This window comes from Dicentrarchus labrax, unplaced genomic scaffold, assembly GCF_905237075.1.
Source record: "Dicentrarchus labrax unplaced genomic scaffold, dlabrax2021, whole genome shotgun sequence".
Classification (NCBI taxonomy): Eukaryota; Metazoa; Chordata; class Actinopteri; family Moronidae; genus Dicentrarchus; species Dicentrarchus labrax.
Window position 1 is genome coordinate 28975706 of NW_026136706.1, and position 20609 is coordinate 28996314.

The window sequence follows — 20609 nt, forward strand, 5'->3', positions numbered from 1 at the left end:
GAAGTGGAGGGACAGGAGGGGAGAAAAGGAGTAAGCACAGGGACTGACACGATTAGTCTGAATATAGGGCTCCAAATCAGCACAGGGCCCTGAGGAATACTTGGATGTTCTAGTTAACACACAGACACACACACCTCCTACGATACCAAACTATTCTCAAAGAGAAAAGCTTGCTAATTTGCACCCACATAACTTCAATCCCTCACACAAAGTGTCAGATTCTGTAATGTGTACATATACTGACTAATCGCACCCACAGGCACATATTAATACACACAAAAATGAACTACAAGTTTTATCCAGTACACCAACTCATGAGATTTGAGAATGAAAATCTCTTCACACCTATTGCTACCATCAATAATGCTGTGTCTATTCAAATAACATCAATTCATATCATCAGTTACAACGACCCTTAGGACCAGTGTGTATGACACGCAGAACCCTCGTTCAAAGTGTGTAGAAGAAGGTAGCCGCAAAACAACAAAAAGGCCCTATGTAGAGCCAGTGTTTGGTTTGTCTGTTCTGGGCTACTATAGAAACATGGTGGTTCAACATTGCAGACTCTGTAGAAGAAGACCCGCTCACTCTGTAGATAAAATAAACTCCTTTGAAGATAAATTCACAACAATTCCTATATTCAGCTGATTATACACCAATAAAAACATACCTATGGTATTATATTCCATTTCTGACAAATATTCAAATATTCATGGAAATATGTTTTCAGTTTCATTAGAAGGTGGGAGATGAACAAGTGTAAGAGGGTTTGAAAGGGTCTAGCTCACCTTGTTGAAAGAAACAGAAACTGTATCCACCAGCTTTGTGAGTCTGTAATCAATGGATAAGGACAGGTGGACAGACAGGAAATAATGAATCATTCAGAGACAGCTTCCAAGACGTTGGACCAGGACGTGACCATGACTTTTTGTCAAAAGTGTTAACGTCCGTTATTTTTTTAGCATTTGGAACCAAGGCTATGTGACATACAGTATTTCCACTCTTGCGTCACATCTTCCTGACGCGCTAAAGCAGAAGGTGATGCAACTTCATAGCACTACCTCTCTTGGCTGTCATAGGAGTGGTGCAGCAGTGGCACGCCTGTGGAGTAGATGTGAAAGGGGCTGGATTTGTGGTTCTCTACTGGCCAATCAAATCAAACCACCACACTATCCAATCCAATATTTTTTTAACATTTAAAAAACCAAATTACCAGTTACAGGAAATAAATAAGACACATAAATAAAACATAACAGCCACAAGGCAAAATAACATATAATACAACAATAAATAAAAACATAAATAAAAATAAAACCACAATAACAAGCAATCAAAATAAAAAATAACAAATACAAAAAAATCAATAAATAAAGCATCTTACTAGGTGTCAAAGGCCACAGAGAAGAGATGGGTTTTAAGACCGGTTTTAAAAACAGACAGAGAAGAGGCCTGTTTAATGTGCAGAGGCAGATCATTCCATCATTTAGGAGCCACATCAAATGCAAAGCCACCACTGAGCTTCCTTAGGCACACTCAGGAGCACTGATCACTACCTAGGGGGGGGGTATATAGGGGTGTAAAAGTTCACTAGCACTGGACCTTTCCACCAAAAGGAAATAAGACTTACTGCAAAGGATGTACACAGAAATAAGACGCAGATTTTGTACTGTATATGGTAGCTGATGATGGATGTGTGTCGTCATTGCACACCCCATGTCAGTTTGTGATGTTTCCTGTCAGGATGCTTTCTATCCCTCCTCCATTGAAGTTAACAAGAACTTGGAAGAAGAATGTGGCTTTCTTAAGTTTCCTTAAGAAGCTTTCTTAGCCAGGGTGGAGATGCAACAGGCCCATGAGAGGTTCTCCATTCTCACCTCAGCTCCACTGAATGCATGTAATTATACACTACTTGCAAAATGAGACTACACTCCCCATAATAGACTGCAGACAGAACACATATACTGTACCTGTCCTATGGCTTCAGATTAGGCAATCAATTAGTTGATTTCTCTACTCTGAAAGGCCTATTTATTAATTAGAATGTAATGTGCTATAGATAGCATTAAAAGGATCTTTCTGGTTTTCTGTCTCTTGAACTGTGCGTAAAATATTTGTGTTTTTCTGGAGAGCTCTATGTATATTATATACAAGCATAGTTTTTTAAATAATATAATTGCAGTAATGCTTTCCCTTATGAAACCATGCCAATCAATTAATATAAAAAAGCCACACAGTAACTATCAAATTTGAAAAATCAGCTGGAGCCAAATAAAACTGCCATATCAGCAGGGTGACAGCCCCCATGCTTAATCTGCATTGGCACAAACTGTATAGGCCTGCTTACTTTCTATTATAAGGGTATATATGCAGTACAGATATATTTTGTTCAGTGAGCTGAGTATATGTATTTCTCAAGTACCAGGGATGCATCCACAGATAAATGTATACATATATGATGTATTCACATTCAGACTTTGTTCAGTTACCACTATACAGTATCACTGAAGTGGAGTGGAGTGACACTAATTAGCCGTGAGCTTTGCTGTTCCAGAAGACCAGGTTTGTGAGTAAAGTCTAAAGAATAAATGTGCTGAAGATAAAACACGACAAACTTCACCCTGTTTCCATGGAGTTTATATTTTAACTGTTATGCTACTTATTTATTTTTTTCACAGATAAAGCCATGTGCTAATTAGCTGTGGATAATGACATGACTGAGTAAATGTTAATTATCACAGCTTATCATCATTTGTCACTGCTGGCAGGGTTTAATGATGAGGCTCATGTGGATTTTGGGTTTTTCCATTATTGTTTGTCTGTGTTTTGAATGGAGATAAATGGAGGACACAAAGTTCTCCTTAGAGAACCCAGCCTGGATAATGAGGAACTGCTGGTCTCCGTGGTAACTTGACTTACAAAGTCAACAGAGTGTGGGGGTGTATGTTTGCATGTTTGCATAAAGCTTAATCGATCAAAAAAGTGGCATGGAAAGGAACACAGGGGAGCTCTGCGTGATGAGAGTTTGTATGTTTGTGTGCTTCAGAGAGAAGTAGAGGATAAGGCACGTTCAATTATTATTCCACCCAAGCTGCGATCATGTCTCATGATGTTTCAGTAGAAAAAAAAACAAACACCAAGTCATAGATATACTCCATGTTCTGATTATTATACTAAACTGCACCAACCATGCCAGCTTGACATGGTAGCTTGTCAGAAAGGGGGCTAAAGAACGCTCCTAAACCCATGCAGTTTTTTGCATGCAGTATAAATGTGTTATTTAAGTCTAGTGTACTTGAGTATTTCTGCATACTGGGGTCCATAAACAGTGTGGAATACATTGGGTATGACTGAAAAGCTGAGACTATTGTGGATTCAATTCGCCCAATTGTATTCATGCGTGGTGATGTCCGACCACATAGTGAGTAGTGAGACCACTATTTTGAAACTTGACCTCACTGTATAAACAGATCTATTGTGACCTCTAGGATAATCACAGCCTCATGAAACTGTACAAGCACAAACTAGAGACTTAGGTCTGCAGCTGCCTGGTTAGGAAACCTACAGCCCACTCAGAGAGAGGCAGGGTACTTGCTGGAGAGGTCATTACTTTCACAGAGGGGTAACAGATACATAAACAGCCATCCACATTGCCACTCAGAAAACACGTAGTGAGTGCACTCAACAATCACATTCAAATGTAATTGTGTTAAAAATCAAAAGGCTAGTGTGGTTAATAACTTGTTTTATCATGAAAAGTGGTTTTAACGTCAACATGGGTTCATTTCAAACTCTGCTTGTTAGACAGTGCATAAATCCAGTGTGTTGTTACCTGGTCTATGTAGAAGGCCGTCCCTGAGCGGATCTCTCTCCTCTGTTTCAAGTCAGTCTCTGTGGTGTCCCTGGACAGAGCGACATACTCTACTTCGCGTTTGGTCAACTCCTGGTCAAGAGCATGGGAAACACAATGTTTCATAAAACCCATAGAACACTTTTAGGATCTTGTTGATGGATGTGGTTTTATTTTTCAATATACTGATAATTGCCTGCTTCTCATGGCTGATACCAATAATAAAAGAACCAATAATTTCACATTTTTGTGTTTTAAAAAGAAGTTCCTAACCTGTAGTTTATGCACATCTGATGACATGAAATGCTGAGATGTAGTGAGCAAAAACAGATATTCCATAGCTTTGATCTAACCAAATTCTAACCAACTCACGTCACTATTGTTAACACAACAACAACAAACAACAGTTCTGACTCTTCAAATGTTTTTATTTTTTTCTCGTAAAGCAAAGAAACAAAAGGTTATTATTATTGACTAATTTCAATATCAGAAAAATACATAATAAAATAAATGTCCCATTAGCAACCTGCATCCCTAACAATAAAAAAAATAAAGAATTCAGCAAATAAATGTCATGAACTAAAACAATAACAACAAATTTTAAGGGTCCAGTTATGAGGGAAAATTAACTCAACTTCATTCAATCTACTTTCAATTTTAAAATGATAATTAGAATATAACATGTGGAATTTTGCTTCAAATAAAAATCTTCCTCTTTCTTTACAATAATCAAGAATTTCACGTGTGTGTGAGTGAGTGTGTTACTCACGAGGTACTGCATAGCTATGGATCGTCTCAGGGGTCCTGGGGGGCCAATGAGAAACACATCCTGGCCCAAAAGGTCTTTCTGCATAATCCATCGCAGGTGCTGAACCACTGTCTGGGGTAAGGAGTCTGAAACTAGCAAAATTAAGTTTTAGTAACTTTTGTTTCGTCTGTTGCCACTCTTCCTCTCACTTTATGCAGACATGTCTGAACATTTACACACACAGGAAAAAAATACATACTGTGTTTGACAGGAACAAGTTCTGGATTCTGGGGTGTTTTGAGTTTGTATGAGATCTCTCCAATGTTCACTGTGTCACCTGCAAAAATCATGCAGGGTAATCGATACATGAGAAAGTCCTTCACTTCACTTCACTTCACTCAGGTCATACAGAGTCAGGGTGCTGCTATTGTACACGTTGGATCACTAGAAAGGATCTGCTGCTCTAAAAGGAATGGAGCCTTAACTAGCATCATTGGTAACACCAGTGTTTACCCTACTGTTTTATGTCGAAATGGCTGCTGTTAAAAAAGGTCTATTCTAGTGATAATCAGGGCAGTACAGTCCTGATATTTAACTTTTATTGTTGTTAGCCATGCCTGATACCTTTGACATTATTATTGCTGATAAAAAGCAATGGTTTGAGACTTTTGCTTTGATGGAGTCACAGAGATAAGCATCATTTTTACCTAAAATATGAATAATTATATTGCTAATCCAGTTGGTGTTAAAAAATATTCAGCCTGCTGCACAATAAACCTTTTTCACAGCAGGCATTTTGACATGAAATAGTAGGGTAAACACAGGTGTTACCAATGGTACTAATTTTCCATTCAGGTCAAAGGGAGTCAGGGGGCTGCTATTGTGCATGTTGGCTCACTGGAAAGGCTCTGCTACACTAAATGGAATTGAAACTACTATCATTGGTAACAACTACTATTTAATGTCAAAATGGCTGCTTTATAAACGCTGTATTGGCCTTTTCCACAGACGACAATACAACATATCACAGTAGTAAAAACAACAGTATAATACAATTAAGGTTGCTTCATTAAACTATTTAGTTGCTTCCGTTTCAGGGTCCTGGTATTGTGCATGCCGGCTCACTGTCACTCTGTCATTTACATGGCACCAGACTGGAACAGAGCCATTGGTAATGTTATTAGTAACACCTGTGCTTTTCCTGCTGTGACAAGATGAAAGAAGTTGCATAATGGCAGCCAATGTAACACATGCTTGCTCTTTGTACGATAATGTATTGTATATTACTGGTGTTTAAAGGTATGTAATAATATTAATTTAAGAAGAAAAAACATAACGTTAAGCTTACGTTTCAGATGCACAGACGACGGTTAATCAAAGTGTATGTTAAAGGCTATAACTGGGGTTAGCTGGTAACTTGACATGGCTTTAACCTTTAACCTACTAGCGAAGTGTCCATGTTCCTGGTTCCAAGTCTGCTCACGTTAAATGTTAATCACACACTTGTCATCTCGTCGTGCTCAATATTGTCTTCTCGCAACTACGCAGTTTAATGTCTGCCCAAAGAGGAATAGCTAACGATAGTTTAGAGCTAACTAACGTATGTGTCTGTCTATCCATTATCACACACCCAGTGGTAGTTTGTGACCACAGAGGTTGAAAACAGGTTAAAACATGGGCTCTATTTCCCCGCTTGCTGTGTCAGCACGGGTACAACCGGGTAGCAAACAGGTAGGTTACCGGAGGATGTGTTGATAAGTTTGACCTCATGTGTTCTCCACAGCCAGCCGTCTCTTCCCAGGACAGCACCCAAAATATTCCGCATTCTTCTCGAAGCGACGAGCGCCGCCGAGCCGCCACATAATATTTGCAAAGGCATACTTAAACTATGCTGTTTCCATCTTAGTTATGTCCTAACCGGCCTTCTTACCATTTCATAACATCTGCCAGCTCATTTTGTGGGAGCCGGAAGATAATAAAAGAGGGACAAATGCGTCCGGGGCTAAAGTCTTCCGTCTTAGTTTTCCTTTTTGACGATGGTTCCGACGTATTTACAACATTAACCACATCTATTAACAGTTGTCTCGTTGTGTACAAGTCGAACAGATGCTGATGAATAACCTTGTTTAAGCGAAAGCCTTAGCTCTCTGTCTATTTGAGTCGCTCCAAGCACTTTAACGTGTGGAGCTAATATATTAACACTTTAGGTTAGATAATAATGTGTCTGTTTGAGTAAGGTGTGTGTATGTTAGAGTAGCCTAACACAACAATAACACTAAAGTCAGCCCTAGAGCTGCAGGTGTTTTTAATGCGGTATGCCTAAAATAGTTCTCTCTCAAGGAAGGTGTTGATCATAGATAGATAGATAGATAGATAGATAGATAGATCATTCTAATTAATTAAAGATATTTAATTCTTAACTACTTCAGGTACCCAGTAGCTCAGACTGTTAGCATACAAATATAGATTAAAAGAGATAAACAATAAATAAATAAAGAAAATAAATAAAAGTGCAATAACATAATAATAATAATAATGATAATAATAATAATACAATATTATTGATATTCCATATTACTAATAATACTAATATATTAATTTTGTATTACCAGCTTCTCTCTTCCACAAACATTTATCTCATTACATCCATCATTTTTTTAATATAGTATAAATCCAAAACACAAATATTATTTTGGATGTTGGGGGTCTGGATTATTATTTATATATTAACCTTGAACACTTTAACACAAGCTACATTCACAGAGCCCTCACTTCTCACAGCCTCGTCCTGCATTAGAAAGGTTCGACATAGAAAGGGGTCCCTTAAGGAAGACGGTTGGGAGGCACTGGTCTAGGGCATACTTTATACAAAAATGCACTGCATAATTGTTTCCAGCATATAAGCATATAATTAACTGTATATATTGTTTAAATGATTTTAAATGTTATTCTTCTATGAATTTCATTGTATTTTCTGTCTGCAAGCTTTAGTTGCATTGTACAAACTTGTGTTGTAATGATGAGTACATTTCATAAATGTTTCTTTACAAAAAACAAGATAGATAAAAACCACACTGTGTAAATAAAAATGAAAAAAATCTTCAGCCTTTGAGTTCACAAGTGTCCAGTGAAGAGACACGAGGACTGGGGAAACCTATGGTCTGATTAATTGCATTAGCAATACTTAACTGGATGACGTAATTTAAAACACACTCACATATAGGTCTAGTCTTGAGCACGCGCACACATATAGCCCCCCCCCACTCTAGTAGCGCGTTTGATCCCCGCCGGGCCGTGACAAAGAGCTCCGCGCCGCGCGCGCGTTTAAAGCTGGTTTGACATATCGTCACGTGGAGCGCCGATGGGCTCGGCCCTCGAGAGAGAGAGAGAGAGAGAGAGAGAGAGAGAGAGAGAGAGAGAGAGAGCTCAGCGGAGGGAGAAGAGCAGGCGGGAGGAGAGCGGCGGCGGTGGCGGGGTGGTGGTAGTGGAGGGAGGACGAGGCGAATTAAATCCCATCCTTTCAGCACGCATATGAGCGGTGTCAGCGGGCGGTGAGGCAGGCTGTGAATCCCTCCACCTTCCTCTGATTTCGGTTCTTTTCTCCCCGGAGCGGACGGAGAGGTCTGGGACTATGGAGGATGTCTACCATTACACCCGCAGCCCTGCCTGGGAGGAACTGGTTAGTACAAATTCAACACTGGAGACTTTTTTCTTATTCACTCGGGTTCTCACTCCACTACCACCCTGTTCAGTTTGCCCAAAAGAAAGAGAACTGTTAGACTTCTTCTAATGCACTTATATGTCAATGGGTCTAAGTGTGAGTTCGCAGCGACCTTGTCTTACACTTTGGAGGTGCTTCATCCTCTTCAGTATGTTTGTATGGCGTGCTTTCATTTCTATTGCCGTGATTTGTAGCCTTTAGTGGACTGCTGTTCCCATTTGAGTTGTATGCAGGATGTCTTGATTTTCTTTATAAGGTAAAAACAAAAAGTTGAACATTTCCACTCCTTGGATTTCACCGTGGTTGCGTTTATTCTCAGATGAAAGAGTGCGGGGGAGATTTTTATGTGTGCCCATTTCCTTGTGGAATCTAAGTCCTTTGGTCTTTTCCACTGCATGGAAATGAATTGAATAACTCTGTCATGTCAAATGAATTTAGTCGATCAGTCACATTTAGAACAGGAGTCACTTATTCACACTGGAATAAGAGCTTGAATTTTAACATTTAACAGTATTACTGTATGCATGCACATATATAGATAAACACAATAACATAGATAGCATTACATTATAGTGTGTGTCTATATTCATATGTTATAATAGGCGATATCGTGAGAACTCCTCAGAGAGCAGCTTTTTACTGACTGACTGTGATATTTCTCTTTAGTGGTTAGGCCTACTTAGGATACACTTCTTGAGCATAAAAGTTGACTTTAGTAAATAGTTTGATTGCACTTTATACTGTTTGTGGCACAGCTCGGGTGCAGTGTTTGTGTAAAAGCAGCCGCTAGGGTCTGCCATGCCACGGACATGTCCACCGGTTTACGGAGTGGATGAGGCGGTCTCTAGCCTCAGTCTGGACTGGCCGCGCTGGCTGGCTGGCTGGAGCCACAACCATCAGCCAAGCAGGGACCGAGGGGTGGGGGGGTGTTTTTTGTTTTTTTTAATAAGCTGTGGAGCCCATCCCCACTGTGCCGCGACATGCTACATCCCCTGTGCGTTTACCAGCCCACACATACCCCAGAAAACACAGCCGTCTTTATCGCAGAGGCAGTGAGAGATGACAGCAAGGAGAGACGCTTCTTCCCAGCCGCCGCACAGCTCTCGCCTTCAGGAGAGGAAGGGAGCGGCGGACCGTGCGAAGGCTAACCCCGATTGGTTTTATCCCTCCCCCCGACAGGAGCCGGAGAAACTGCCGGCGTCCGCGGCGGGGATCCATGCCCATGTGGTGGGGGCTGTCGCCGGCTCCGGTGGCGCGGACGAGTCCTCTGACAGCGAAGCGGAGCAGGAAGGCCCACAGAAACTGATCCGGAAAGTGTCGACCTCAGGACAGATCAGGAGCAAGGTAAGACACATCTGCATCTTCGTCTTTCTCTGGCTTATATGAATGTATCCGACCTACCTGCTGCTGCTGGGCCATTCAGGAGAGGTGTGTGTTGCCTGCAGGTCCTAATAATGCACACTGCCCCTCACTATGGTGCTCTTTAATGGTTTGCCATGTAGGCTTATCCAGGACAAGACCACTTTTTCTTCTTTGCAGATTTTGCGTAAGACCTCGTATGCACAAGTGTGACATAGAAAAACAAAACTTGCTAAAACCTGTTGCTTTGATCTTAGTAAGTTTAAGTGTTTGCAAAACAGTGCAACCTCAGTAAAGGTAGCCTACAACTCATTTGATTGATTTTATTTCTTAGGTGTACCAGTGATAATAATACTGCACTGGTTAATCTTTTTTTTTCTGCAATGCACAATATTGTTTTGATGTAATTTCGTTCTAACCACTTTACAGTAAACCAATAATCTGTTTTGATGTTAGAAAATCCACAAAGTTGTGTCTAAATATTTCCTCCTCTTTTCATAACTGTCGGTTTGACCAGACGGCATGTAAAGTATATACATGCAATGTGGGAGATTTAAATCAGCTTAAATAATAAATTGTTTCACAAATAAAACGATTTGCTGCATTTGAGGACCAAGTAAGAGGATGCTGTGCTAATTCTCACCTCTGACACCTAAGCTTTGTTGGCCCACTCTGTAAATGAGCGCCATGCTCCCTCACCGATGGTTCCACTTCAGACTGCTCTACTCCAACCCACCTGCATTATTCAGCACAAGGGTATATTTAGAGACTCTGGACTGAGGAATGTCTGGTGGAACCTTTCTTATGCAAATTCCCCCACCAGTGACTGTAGTGCTACCTAGAGGATATGGTGCACACCTGCAACTAACACTATACTCATTTTATATGAATATTGTTAGTTTTAAATACAGTTTGGTCTACAAATTGTAAAAAAAAAAAGCCCATCAGATGTTACTGAAGTCTTTTAAATGCTTATTTGGCTGACCAACATAAAACAAAAAAAGCAAGCAAGTCCTCACATCTGAGAAGGTAAAACCAGCAAACTGCAATTCAATACATAATAAATAATGTATTACCAAAGTCGTAGAAGTGTGGTAGATAGCTTTTTTGTCATTTGACAGTTTCAGCATTATTATTATGTTGGACTCAATCCCCAGTCGGTGCAAAGGCTGATATAATACACAGTGTAAATGTAAACACAGATTCAGCTGATGATGTTTGTTGAAATTTCCTGAAGGACCGTTTATGGCGAGTTGATTTTTCCACGCACGCAGTGATTCTTTACTCACCTGTCGCCTCTGAAGTTATGGCGGGAGTTTTTCAAAGTGGATTAAAGATGGATTGACATGTTGGCAGAGAGCCCAGATAGACCTAATCTGTCCTTCCAAACTATATACGGTGCTCTGCATGTACACTAGTTCATACCGCTATCACGATGGTATAAAGCACTTCTACTGTAATTGTATCAGTGTGCTTAGCATGTTGACATTGTGCTAACAAAGGTCTCAGAGTTGTTGTCGTGTGGGTCAGTGGGTTTGGCCTGTGTGTGTGTGTGTGTGTGTATGCTGAGAGTTACTAATGGATCATGCAGGCACTGACTCACTGAGTGTTGTTCCACTGGGTTGTTTGCTCAGCTCTGGACTGTGTGAGTGTGTGTGAGTGTGTGTGTATGCACATGCATGTGTATGCTGGCCCATCACATTGTCCATGTCCATCCCTCTCGCTCCACTATCTCTCTGGTTTGGTTGCCACAGACAACTACATCTTTCGTCCCTCATTGGCTGACTCCATGGCAATGCTGTCTGTAAAAACAGCTGGTTTGGTTGAAGTATGCCACAACAGGTCACATCTACTATCTTATCAGATGTGCCCTCTGTGTTTCAATTTAGTTTCCGTTTTGGGAACATTTCAAGATGTCAGTAAATCAAAGCAGACAAGGGGCGAGAAGGAAAAGTCAGCAAGTCTGCAGAAATGTCTAAATTTAATGAAGTAAACCTGCCTAATGGAGGGTGGTTGTTTACCTGTAAATGCAACCTGTGTATGGAGAATTGTCATGCATTTAGACATAAGGAAGCATGCTATTTTATGAATATCACAATTATTTAACATTTCATCCCATTCTTGAAACATATTTTTGAATTTAAGAAAGTCTAAACTCTTGGCTGAGGTGAAATGCCTTTTGTCAACTATTGTTGATAGCCACATATAAACACATCCTGGCAAATCAAGATATTGGCAGCTGTGAATAGTTGTTGTTGAAGCAGGTATGAGATTATCCCTGCCTGAGGTTTTGAGAGCTCTCATGTCAGACAGAGAGAGATGGGATTTGACCGCACATAAAGGGAACTTGATACTCTATCAAACACTGCCATTTCTCTCTTCCTGTTTCATGATGTGAATGAAGTAAGGAGTATTGTTTTGAATGCATTTTTTGCATTAAACTAGCTTATTACTATAAATAGAAAAGCATGTGGTAGAATCCGTCAAATCTATTGCTCACATAAAATGTGAGGTTGAATAAGCGTCTTTTCATAGCCTCTCCTCTCCTGTCATCTCCACTCTCAGCCCCCTCTCTGTCTTTTCAGGGTGTGTTGTTGCTGCTGAAGAGGACTTATAAACTTGTGACTAATAGTGTAGCTGTGTGATTGAAAGCCGAGCTAATGGCATGGTGGAGCCTGCTGCTGTTGCACAGGGGAGCTCTGCAAGCCTGGCATAGAATAACCCAGATCAGATAGATCAGTTCAGTGGGGTTGGGATGGGCCCTTGTAGAGAATATTCCTCTTCAGCCCGTGTTTCCATGCATTGTGACTTACATTTACAGGAAGAAAGGCTGACTGTTTGGATAAATACTCTTGGAATCAGCTCTGGACTGAGTCAGTTGGTGGATATTTACTTTTTTGAGATACATTATCTATTTTGCAGGAGAGATCTGGCCAAAATGGCAGTGTTGAGGAGATTACATAAAATCTACCTGCTGATTTTTGCCCATTTCATTGACTTGCTCTTTGTGATATTACCATATGGAAGACACTCAAATAGAGAAACATGTACCGAAAGCCTTTCTGAAAGTGAAAACATAAGCAAACACTTTTGTCTCTTCTGAAAGACTACTTTTCCATTTAAAAGTTACATTTCAATTTAAGTTATGTGACCATGGGGCTGGCGCTGTGGTGCAGTGGTTAGCTTCCTCCCATAATCCAAAGAAACTCTGCTTCTAAATATTATGTAATTACTTTGTCAGTATTCTATACCGTACTTTCATGTGCAGAAATAGTAAATGTACATAATTATCTATCTAATCTGAAGCAATGTATATTTTGAGTTCCTTTTCTGTCCAAAGCTGTAGCTGAATCCAATTGAGGTAATTGTATGTAAATTGCTGTTCTCAACAACATCACTTAACATCCACTGTACCCACTTGACACATGTATTACTACCCGTATACAGTATGTAGTCCAGTTGCACAAAGGAGATCACAGACAGCAGAATTACCCCTTACCAGCTACTGGATTGTAATTTTCCCATCACCATGGTGAAATTTTAGCATCTGGTGGGAGTTGGAGGAGGACAGGCATAGAGTTACAATTACACCCAACAGAGAGGACAATGCGCTAAGACAGCTACAGGAGAGTGGCGGAGGTGCAAGGGAACCAAGGAAGGAATTGAGAGATTCAGCACTGGTCTGTAAAAGATTTGATTGTCCTGGCTGCACACAGGCACTCCAGTCTTACTCAGGAATGACAAATGAGTCACTAATGGAGGTATAACAGAGCCTAACTACATGGAATGATTCCTAAGACAGTGGGCTTCTCTCAGCATCTCAGCATCCACTAGGGACAAATAAGTAAGCAGCTGTCTTTATAGACTGACCAATTACAGTCACAGCAGTTTAGTCTTATCAGTCATGAGTTGAAATTGCCAGACAGGAACAGGTTTTCTTCAGACAAGTTGAGTTATCTGCATGCATGTGTGCAAGTGTGTGTAGGTGCAAGAGCATACATGTATACATGTGTATATGTGTTATCAAAAGCTTCTGCATTTAGAATAACTAATATTTACATCTGGCGCTTGGACAATTAGTCGATTATTCAGTTCTGTCTAAGAACAGAAAATGAATCTGCAACTCTTTTGATGACAGATTAATTATTTTAAATATTTTTTTTAAGTCTCTTTCATTATAAACTGGAAATATTTGTGTTTTTGACTGTTGGTCATACAAAAACTAGACATTTGAAAGCGGCACCTTGGACTCTGGGACATTCTATTTTGAGTATTTTTTGATGTTTTGGACTGAATGGGTAATTGACTAATTGAAAAGATAATCAACAGATTAATTGATAATGAACATAATCATTGGTTGTAACACAAGTTGTATTTTAAACCAAACCACGATCTTTTCCCAAACTGAACCAAACTGCACCCGTTACCTGAAATGTTTCTCAGCAAGCTTTATAACAGAAGTCTAACCAGGCGTTTCGGATTTATTATTGCTAATTTGACCACACTAGAGAATACCGTGTTAGTGTCATGTTTTGCCTCTGCTTGGTGTAAAAAGTACCTGGTGGACAGGTGTGTGTATTAGCCTAGTTGGTTTGGTATTTTTGCAGCAATGAACGTTTTTTTCCTGAGATAAGTTTTCGGACAAATGGGGTTTTGGTCCAATGGGACATTTTTTAGACTATTGTGGTTTCGGTATAATGAGCTGTCAGAACAATGAGCAGCCCCCATTAAAACACTTATAAAACAATTAACCAGAAAAGGAGGTGTAAAGTCAGGCATTTTTATCAGATTAATTAGAATGAAATCTCAGTGAGGCCCAGGAGGGACTGGTAATTGGTTTAGGACATAGTGCTCTGGAGCTTTAAGGTGAGAGACAGGCCATACCATTAGTATAACGGAGTCTATTGTCGATGAGTTAGCCTTATCTTCAGATCATAAATGGTCAGGTCCAGCATGAACTAGCTATGTGAGTAAACTGTTTGACTGACTATTATTCTGGGTATCGTCAAAGGCAGGACGTAGGTCTGCTCCTGCTCTGCTCTTATCCACCAACCACAGCTGCTGGACTCATTTGAACTGCCTGTGCCTTTGTCCATTGTATAAGCGTGTGTGTGTGTGTGTGTGTGTGTGTGTGTGTGGTGTGTGTGTGTGTGCTGTTTGGAGTCTGTGTGTGTCACCCCGTCAGCGGCCAGGCAGAGTGTGGGTGTAAGGTACATGGTGCTCAGGTTACTCATTTTGCTCTGGCACAGGACACGCTCTCTGTCTCACAGTTTAGCCAAAGAGAGGAGCAGTGCACAGAGGCAAGCAAGAAGGACTATTTATAGATCACTTCTGGCCTACTTGGCAACAGGAAGGAGATGAAGACAAGGAAAGGAACTATGGAGGCCAAGGAGGGACAAAATAGAAAATTGAACATCCAACTAGAGCAAAGTCACTTGTGCTCCTCTGGCCGGGCAGAGAAGAAGTTCCACTTTGTGACTTTGGAAGCTTGGAGACTGAAAGTTTCTCTCCAGACACCAAAACACAACCTCTGGCTATTAAAAGCTTGACTTTGCTGAAGTGAAACCCACTGAATGCACCAAATCAACCACTGCACACTGAAGGTTTTCCTGAAGATTATATGAATTGAGTCTATTTGTGTCAATACTAGTACAGCTCATACTCATGCTGTGTAATGACTCAACTCCCCAGCTTAGAGTACGCAGCGCAGCTACCCGCTCTCTGTGTTTGTCTCAGTCAGTCATGAGGTGTTCATTAAGCTTTTCAGCTATCACTGCACTCCCCCTCTTCCAGTTGGTTTAGCTGTCCAAGCAGCTGATCATACTTTTTTTTGTACACACATATAGGCTGTGTGTATATGTTTACGTGCATGTGTTTGCATGTCAACAGTGGTACTGCGAGAAACCACTCTGCCTTGTGTTTATTACACAGTTCCCCGAATGCACTTCTCAACCTCCAGTATTCTCCGGTAGCCTCAACACGTCTAAATGAGGAGATGACTTCATCTGCCTTGCTGCTGTATTTCAACCCTGTTTTCAAGCAGACAGAGGAAAGTATAAGTCCTTATAGGGTAATGAGCATTGAGGTACTTCACCTTAATCCACTGCAGGAATGCAGTCTTCAGGCCGTACCTACGGAAAGGGAAGTTGGGAATTAGCGTAGGTAGACAGCTGTAGAGAATTTGCAGTGTTTTGAACAAACTCTTTATTATAATTTAACAAAAATATTATGTTCTAATTCAATAATTAAAAAAACAACAACACTAATGCAGTAGATTTTAATAACGTAGATAACACCATATATTGGGTTTGGTGTTTGGTGTCAAATGCTGTCAAATGTAAGACATTAATTTAGATTTGTTTTGAACATGTCAAAAACAGAAATTAAATTAATGATTTATTTTAATGAAATTTTCAAATTTTCAAAGTTCAATAAAAAATACCTATTTGGAAAACTGTCTGAAGATTTGGAAATAAAACAGTTTATTGATTTCTAATGCCACCTTTAGATATTTCTATTCAGTGTTTTACTAATGTGCCACAATATTGTTTTTTCAAAGATCTTCATTTAGGAGCTATTCCAAGCAAATATTGATATTTGTGATTGATTGTGATTAAATCAGCAGATATTGCTGATAAGATAAGATATACCTTTATTATCCCCCATAGGAGAAATTCAAATTACACACAGCAGCATTGGTGAATATCGTGCAATAAAAAGAGTACAGTGTACATACAATAGTATCAGAAATAAGAATATTACAAAATATAATAGAAAATCTAAAACTATAAATGAAAAATATATACACTATATGCAATGTGCAGTACAATGGTGTGGAAAATATTTTAAGCTTGACTAAAAAACTAAACTGTACATGTGCAAGTTATGATAAATTATATATGTTAGGTTGAATTAAAACCTGACCTTATTCATCGGGGATGGGAGGTACTGGGTGCTGTGGCGTTGTGGAGTCGGATGGTTGATGGTACAAACGAAATGTCAGAAAATTGTAGAAAATGTCTATTACCATTTACCTGAGCCAAAGCCCAAAGATATCGACTTTCCTGTCATATACAGCAAAAAGAAAAGCAACAAATCCTCTCATTGAGACACTGAAACCAGGGAATATTTATAATTATCAAAATAGTTTAATTGTCTGTTAATCAACAAAGAAATGAATTGACTCATTGTTTCAGAAGTAATGAAAACTATCTACAGTGCGCTCTGAGTGACAGTGACGCTATTTCTGAAAGACAGCAATTTAAATTTTGTGAATGGAGTTTTTCATCTCTTTTCATCATCTGCAACAATTTATATGATGTCCCATTATGCCTCTGTATATGCCTGCTTCATCCCTGTGACATGCCAGTGTGTGTGTGTGCTGTATATAGTGTGTACCCACAGTGAGCCTGTACTCTGCTGCTGTGTTTAAGTTGACACAGCTGGTGGGCAGGATGTCAGCTTCAGGCCTCTGTCTCTGTTTGTAATTCTCCCCTTAGAGAGCAGCCTTCCTTTGCTATAAATAGCCTCTGCATATGTGTGTGTGTGTGTGTGTGTGTGTGTGTGTGTGTGTGTGTGTGTGTGTGTGTGTGTGTGTGTGTGTGTGTGTGTGTGTGTGTGCGCGCCCCACCTCTCCTCTGTGTGCCCAGAGAGAATGATGTTCTTCCACACGGCATTTCCATCTGTGTGTGTTTTATCTTCCCCATGTCCACTGTTCCATGTCTCACTGTATTTGCTCTGTATGTCCAGCGTGTGTGTTAATGCGTGCAACATGATGCCTGCTGTAATGATGATGAGCGTGTTTCTACCGTGTCTTACATGTAGAAAGTTTGATCTGATGTGACACATACACTTACCTCAAGTGTAAAATCAATTTGCATTTTTCTCCTGCCTTGCTTTCAAAATTGCCTTGAAATGTTTCCAGTGTGTGGATGGCCAAGGCAGCAGAAGCAGTCAATGGGATGCCCCCCCCCCCTTCTCTTTTCTTTCTCTCCTTCTATGTCCACTGTTCTTTATTTTTCCCTTTGGCCCAGGGGGAAGGGGTTGAGTGACAGTGATGTGTGTTTACAGCTCTTCAGAGAAATGAGGGGTGGTGTGTGTGTGTGTATGTGTGTGTGTGTGTGTGTGTGTGTGTGTGTGTGTGTGTGTGTGTGTGTGTGTGTGTGTATGTATGTAATGGGTTTCCTTTCTTCTTCACTTGTTGGCCTATTCCTTGTCTCCCATGCGTAAAATTGCTGCTCAGATTCACACATACACACACGCATGAATGGCACACACTTTTTTATCTTGACAGTTTCCTGTAGATAAAAACAAGCGGGTGTCCTGCATCTGAGAGCAAGAGGCAAGATGAGTGTGTGAAAGAGACCTTGTGTTATTTTCTGATGGGACCTTTCACTTTTTACTTTTTTTTTCATTGTGTCTTTCCTCCCCCCAGACGAGTATAAAAGAGGGATTGTTGCTGAAACAGACCAGCTCGTTCCAGAGGTGGAAAAAGCGCTACTTCAAACTGAGAGGGCGAACTCTCTACTACGCCAAAGATGCCAAGGTAAGCTTGTGTATCCCCACACGTACATACTGGATGTAGCCACAGGTGAGCAGGATAAATGCCTTCTGTCTATTAATTCACTTAGTTTGGATGGAAAAGCTCAAACTGCCAAACTGCTATTAGTGTTGCTCTTCAGTGTCTGCCCTCTAATCCCACAAGTGTCTGGCAAAGTAGCTTTTAGAGGTTCAGAGACAAGCTGACCATATTAAAGAAGTGTTTCTACAATTTGGGAAATATGCCTATTCGCTTTCTTGCTGAGAGTCAGATGACATTGATACCACTCTGATATCTGTACGGTAAATATGTAGCCCGAGCCAGCAGCTGGTTATCTTAGCTTAGAACAGAAGTCGTAAACATGGCTGAAAATCTCCTGTCCAAAGGTAGCAAAATCCATCTTCCAGCACCTCCAAAGCTTCTAAACTAATATTTCATATCTTGATTGTTCAATCTGTACAGAAACCGAAGTGTAAAAATATCAGTTTGCTGTTTTACAGGGGTTATGTTGCAGACTATCTCTTGGCCAGGACCAGTAACTTCCTGGGGCCTCTGCTGGTTGCCTAGCAACTGGCCCCAGCCTGGTGATATAATGTGTTAATTAGTGAGCTTTAGAGGAGCTGGTAGGCATATTTTGTTACCTTTGGATAGAGTCAGGTTTGCTATTTCTCCTTGTGTCCGGTCTGTATGCTAAGCTAAGCTAACCTGCTGCTGCTAGCTTTAGCTTCATCTTCTTTCATACTTAATGTAATCCATCCACTGCACAGTAGCTCACATTTTCCTGATCAACTTTTTTACGATCCTTTATTTGCCTTCCTTGAATTTTTTTTTCCTTTTCAATACCTTAGCTTTTCACCTGTGTTTTATTTTAAGTGCATCTTTGTTTTGAACTTTTGAACTTCTTACTGTTGTTGACATCTCTTTCCCCTTTGCTTCTAACCTAACCTCCCTGATCTGGATCATGTGTGCGTGCCTGTGTGTATGTGTCTGCACATGCACTAGTCTGGCAGTGCCCTGGCACGCTGGCAGGAGCGGGCGCTACGCAGAGTGTCCAGGAGTCGCGTGTGCTGGCGAGTTCTGTCCGTGTGCTGGACGGGCGCGCGACGTTCCCCCCCACCTCTGGGTGCCAGCGGATCTGAGGAAGGCCTAGTGAGAATTCGGGTCAGCACAGCCCAGCCAGGGGCCAGGGGCCAGACCACCACAGCAGCTTAACCATTTCCCAATTACCCTCTCACCTATATGTGATAGTGCTGCATTTGTGTCATATGGTGTTACCTGGTCAAGACAGGTTTAGTATCTTAACATTGAGGTTTGAAAATACAGGATTAGATGCAAAATAACATAGATAGACATTCTGGAAAGCCATTTTGTGGATGAACTGAGGACATTTTTTTAGCAAATTCCACACATTCCAGCTTTTTGGAGGTGAACAATTGACCCTTCCTAAGTCCCACACCTTTTTGTATAATAACATTTCAGCAAGACTCGGACAACTTTCTCCTTTCCTGTAGATAGATATGCTATGTGCTAGGCTAATCTATGATGAAAAGACAACCACATCTTGAAGATGGTTAAAAGATGAAAGTGACATGTATATTGCAAAACTCTTGCTAATTAGGTAGTTAACTATGTAGATTTGGCAAGGTTGTGTTTTCAACATAGACAAACCTAGCATTTAGCATATTTCTAACTACAGGAAAGGAGAAAACTGATTATTGGTTCCAAAAGGCTAGGGACAGGTCAATTGTTACCATATCGTTATTACCATATGATATGAATGCACATATATAATATGAATATAACCCCAGGTAGGGTAGCAAAACATGTGTATAGACTATAAGGCCACACCTGTATGAGTTTATCTTGTTAAACTAACTCAACCTCAATGGTGACTGAGGCTTTTATTGTTCTATACTGTGTGTTGCTTGCCCCTCCCTGCAAGCTTAAAGTCTCTTGATTGGCCATGCTGGAAGAATGAAAAAATAAATGAAGCAATACTTTCTTTTTTTTGGTATGTATGCGTTATGGTAAGCATTAGTCATTTATAACTTGTGAGTTCTCTCTGTCATGGCCAGACAATGACATTAGCCCCTATAGATAACTGCCCATTCCCAACATGTCCATCCACTCTGGTGTCTCCAAGGTGGCCTGGCTGGCTGTGCTGCCCTGTGCTTTGGAAGCCTGACCTCCTCATTGATCCATCAGGGAGGCTGCATCTCAGTGGCACTGCAGTTTGCCCTACTCTCCTTTCTTGACTGAACACACAAAGATAAGTTAAAGATAACAGAGTCATAGGTAGAATGTATGCGTTCTGCTTCTTGCTTCTTAAAACAGCACGTAATAATCACATTGCCTGGTGTAAAATGAAGCATAGGAGAGAGGCACTGGAAGAGGT

The 20609-nt window shown here is 40.5% G+C and overlaps 2 protein-coding genes and 1 long non-coding RNA gene across 12 annotated transcripts in view; 1 reads left to right on the forward strand and 2 right to left on the reverse strand.

The window, feature by feature from the left end:
* vwa8 (von Willebrand factor A domain containing 8) overlaps positions 1–6584 on the reverse strand; it is an 86900-nt gene extending 80316 nt beyond the window's left edge. Inside the window, exons 1-4 of the mRNA XM_051403176.1 lie at positions 6336–6584; positions 4855–4932; positions 4617–4747; positions 3830–3940 (exon numbers count right to left, since the gene is read on the reverse strand). Of these exons, the coding sequence (XP_051259136.1) occupies positions 3830–3940; positions 4617–4747; positions 4855–4932; positions 6336–6474 (459 nt within the window). The 5' untranslated portion in view covers positions 6475–6584. The remainder of the gene's footprint in view (positions 1–3829; positions 3941–4616; positions 4748–4854; positions 4933–6335) is intronic.
* The window catches only part of LOC127365400 (uncharacterized), a 177316-nt gene that overhangs the window by 95302 nt on the left and 61405 nt on the right, over positions 1–20609 (reverse strand). The gene's annotated exons all lie outside the window — the stretch shown is intronic.
* Positions 8038–20609, forward strand: part of dgkh (diacylglycerol kinase, eta) — a 58320-nt gene continuing 45748 nt past the window's right edge. For 2 of the 9 annotated variants that reach the window (XM_051403202.1, XM_051403196.1), the window contains exons 1-2: positions 9195–9660; positions 18110–18220. In XM_051403202.1, the coding sequence (XP_051259162.1) occupies positions 9376–9660; positions 18110–18220 (396 nt within the window). In that variant the 5' untranslated portion in view covers positions 9195–9375. Of the gene's footprint in view, positions 8275–9191; positions 9661–18109; positions 18221–19216; positions 19376–20609 lie in introns of those variants that run through there. The other 7 variants (XM_051403201.1, XM_051403197.1, XM_051403195.1 and 4 more) reach the window with 7 other exon arrangements.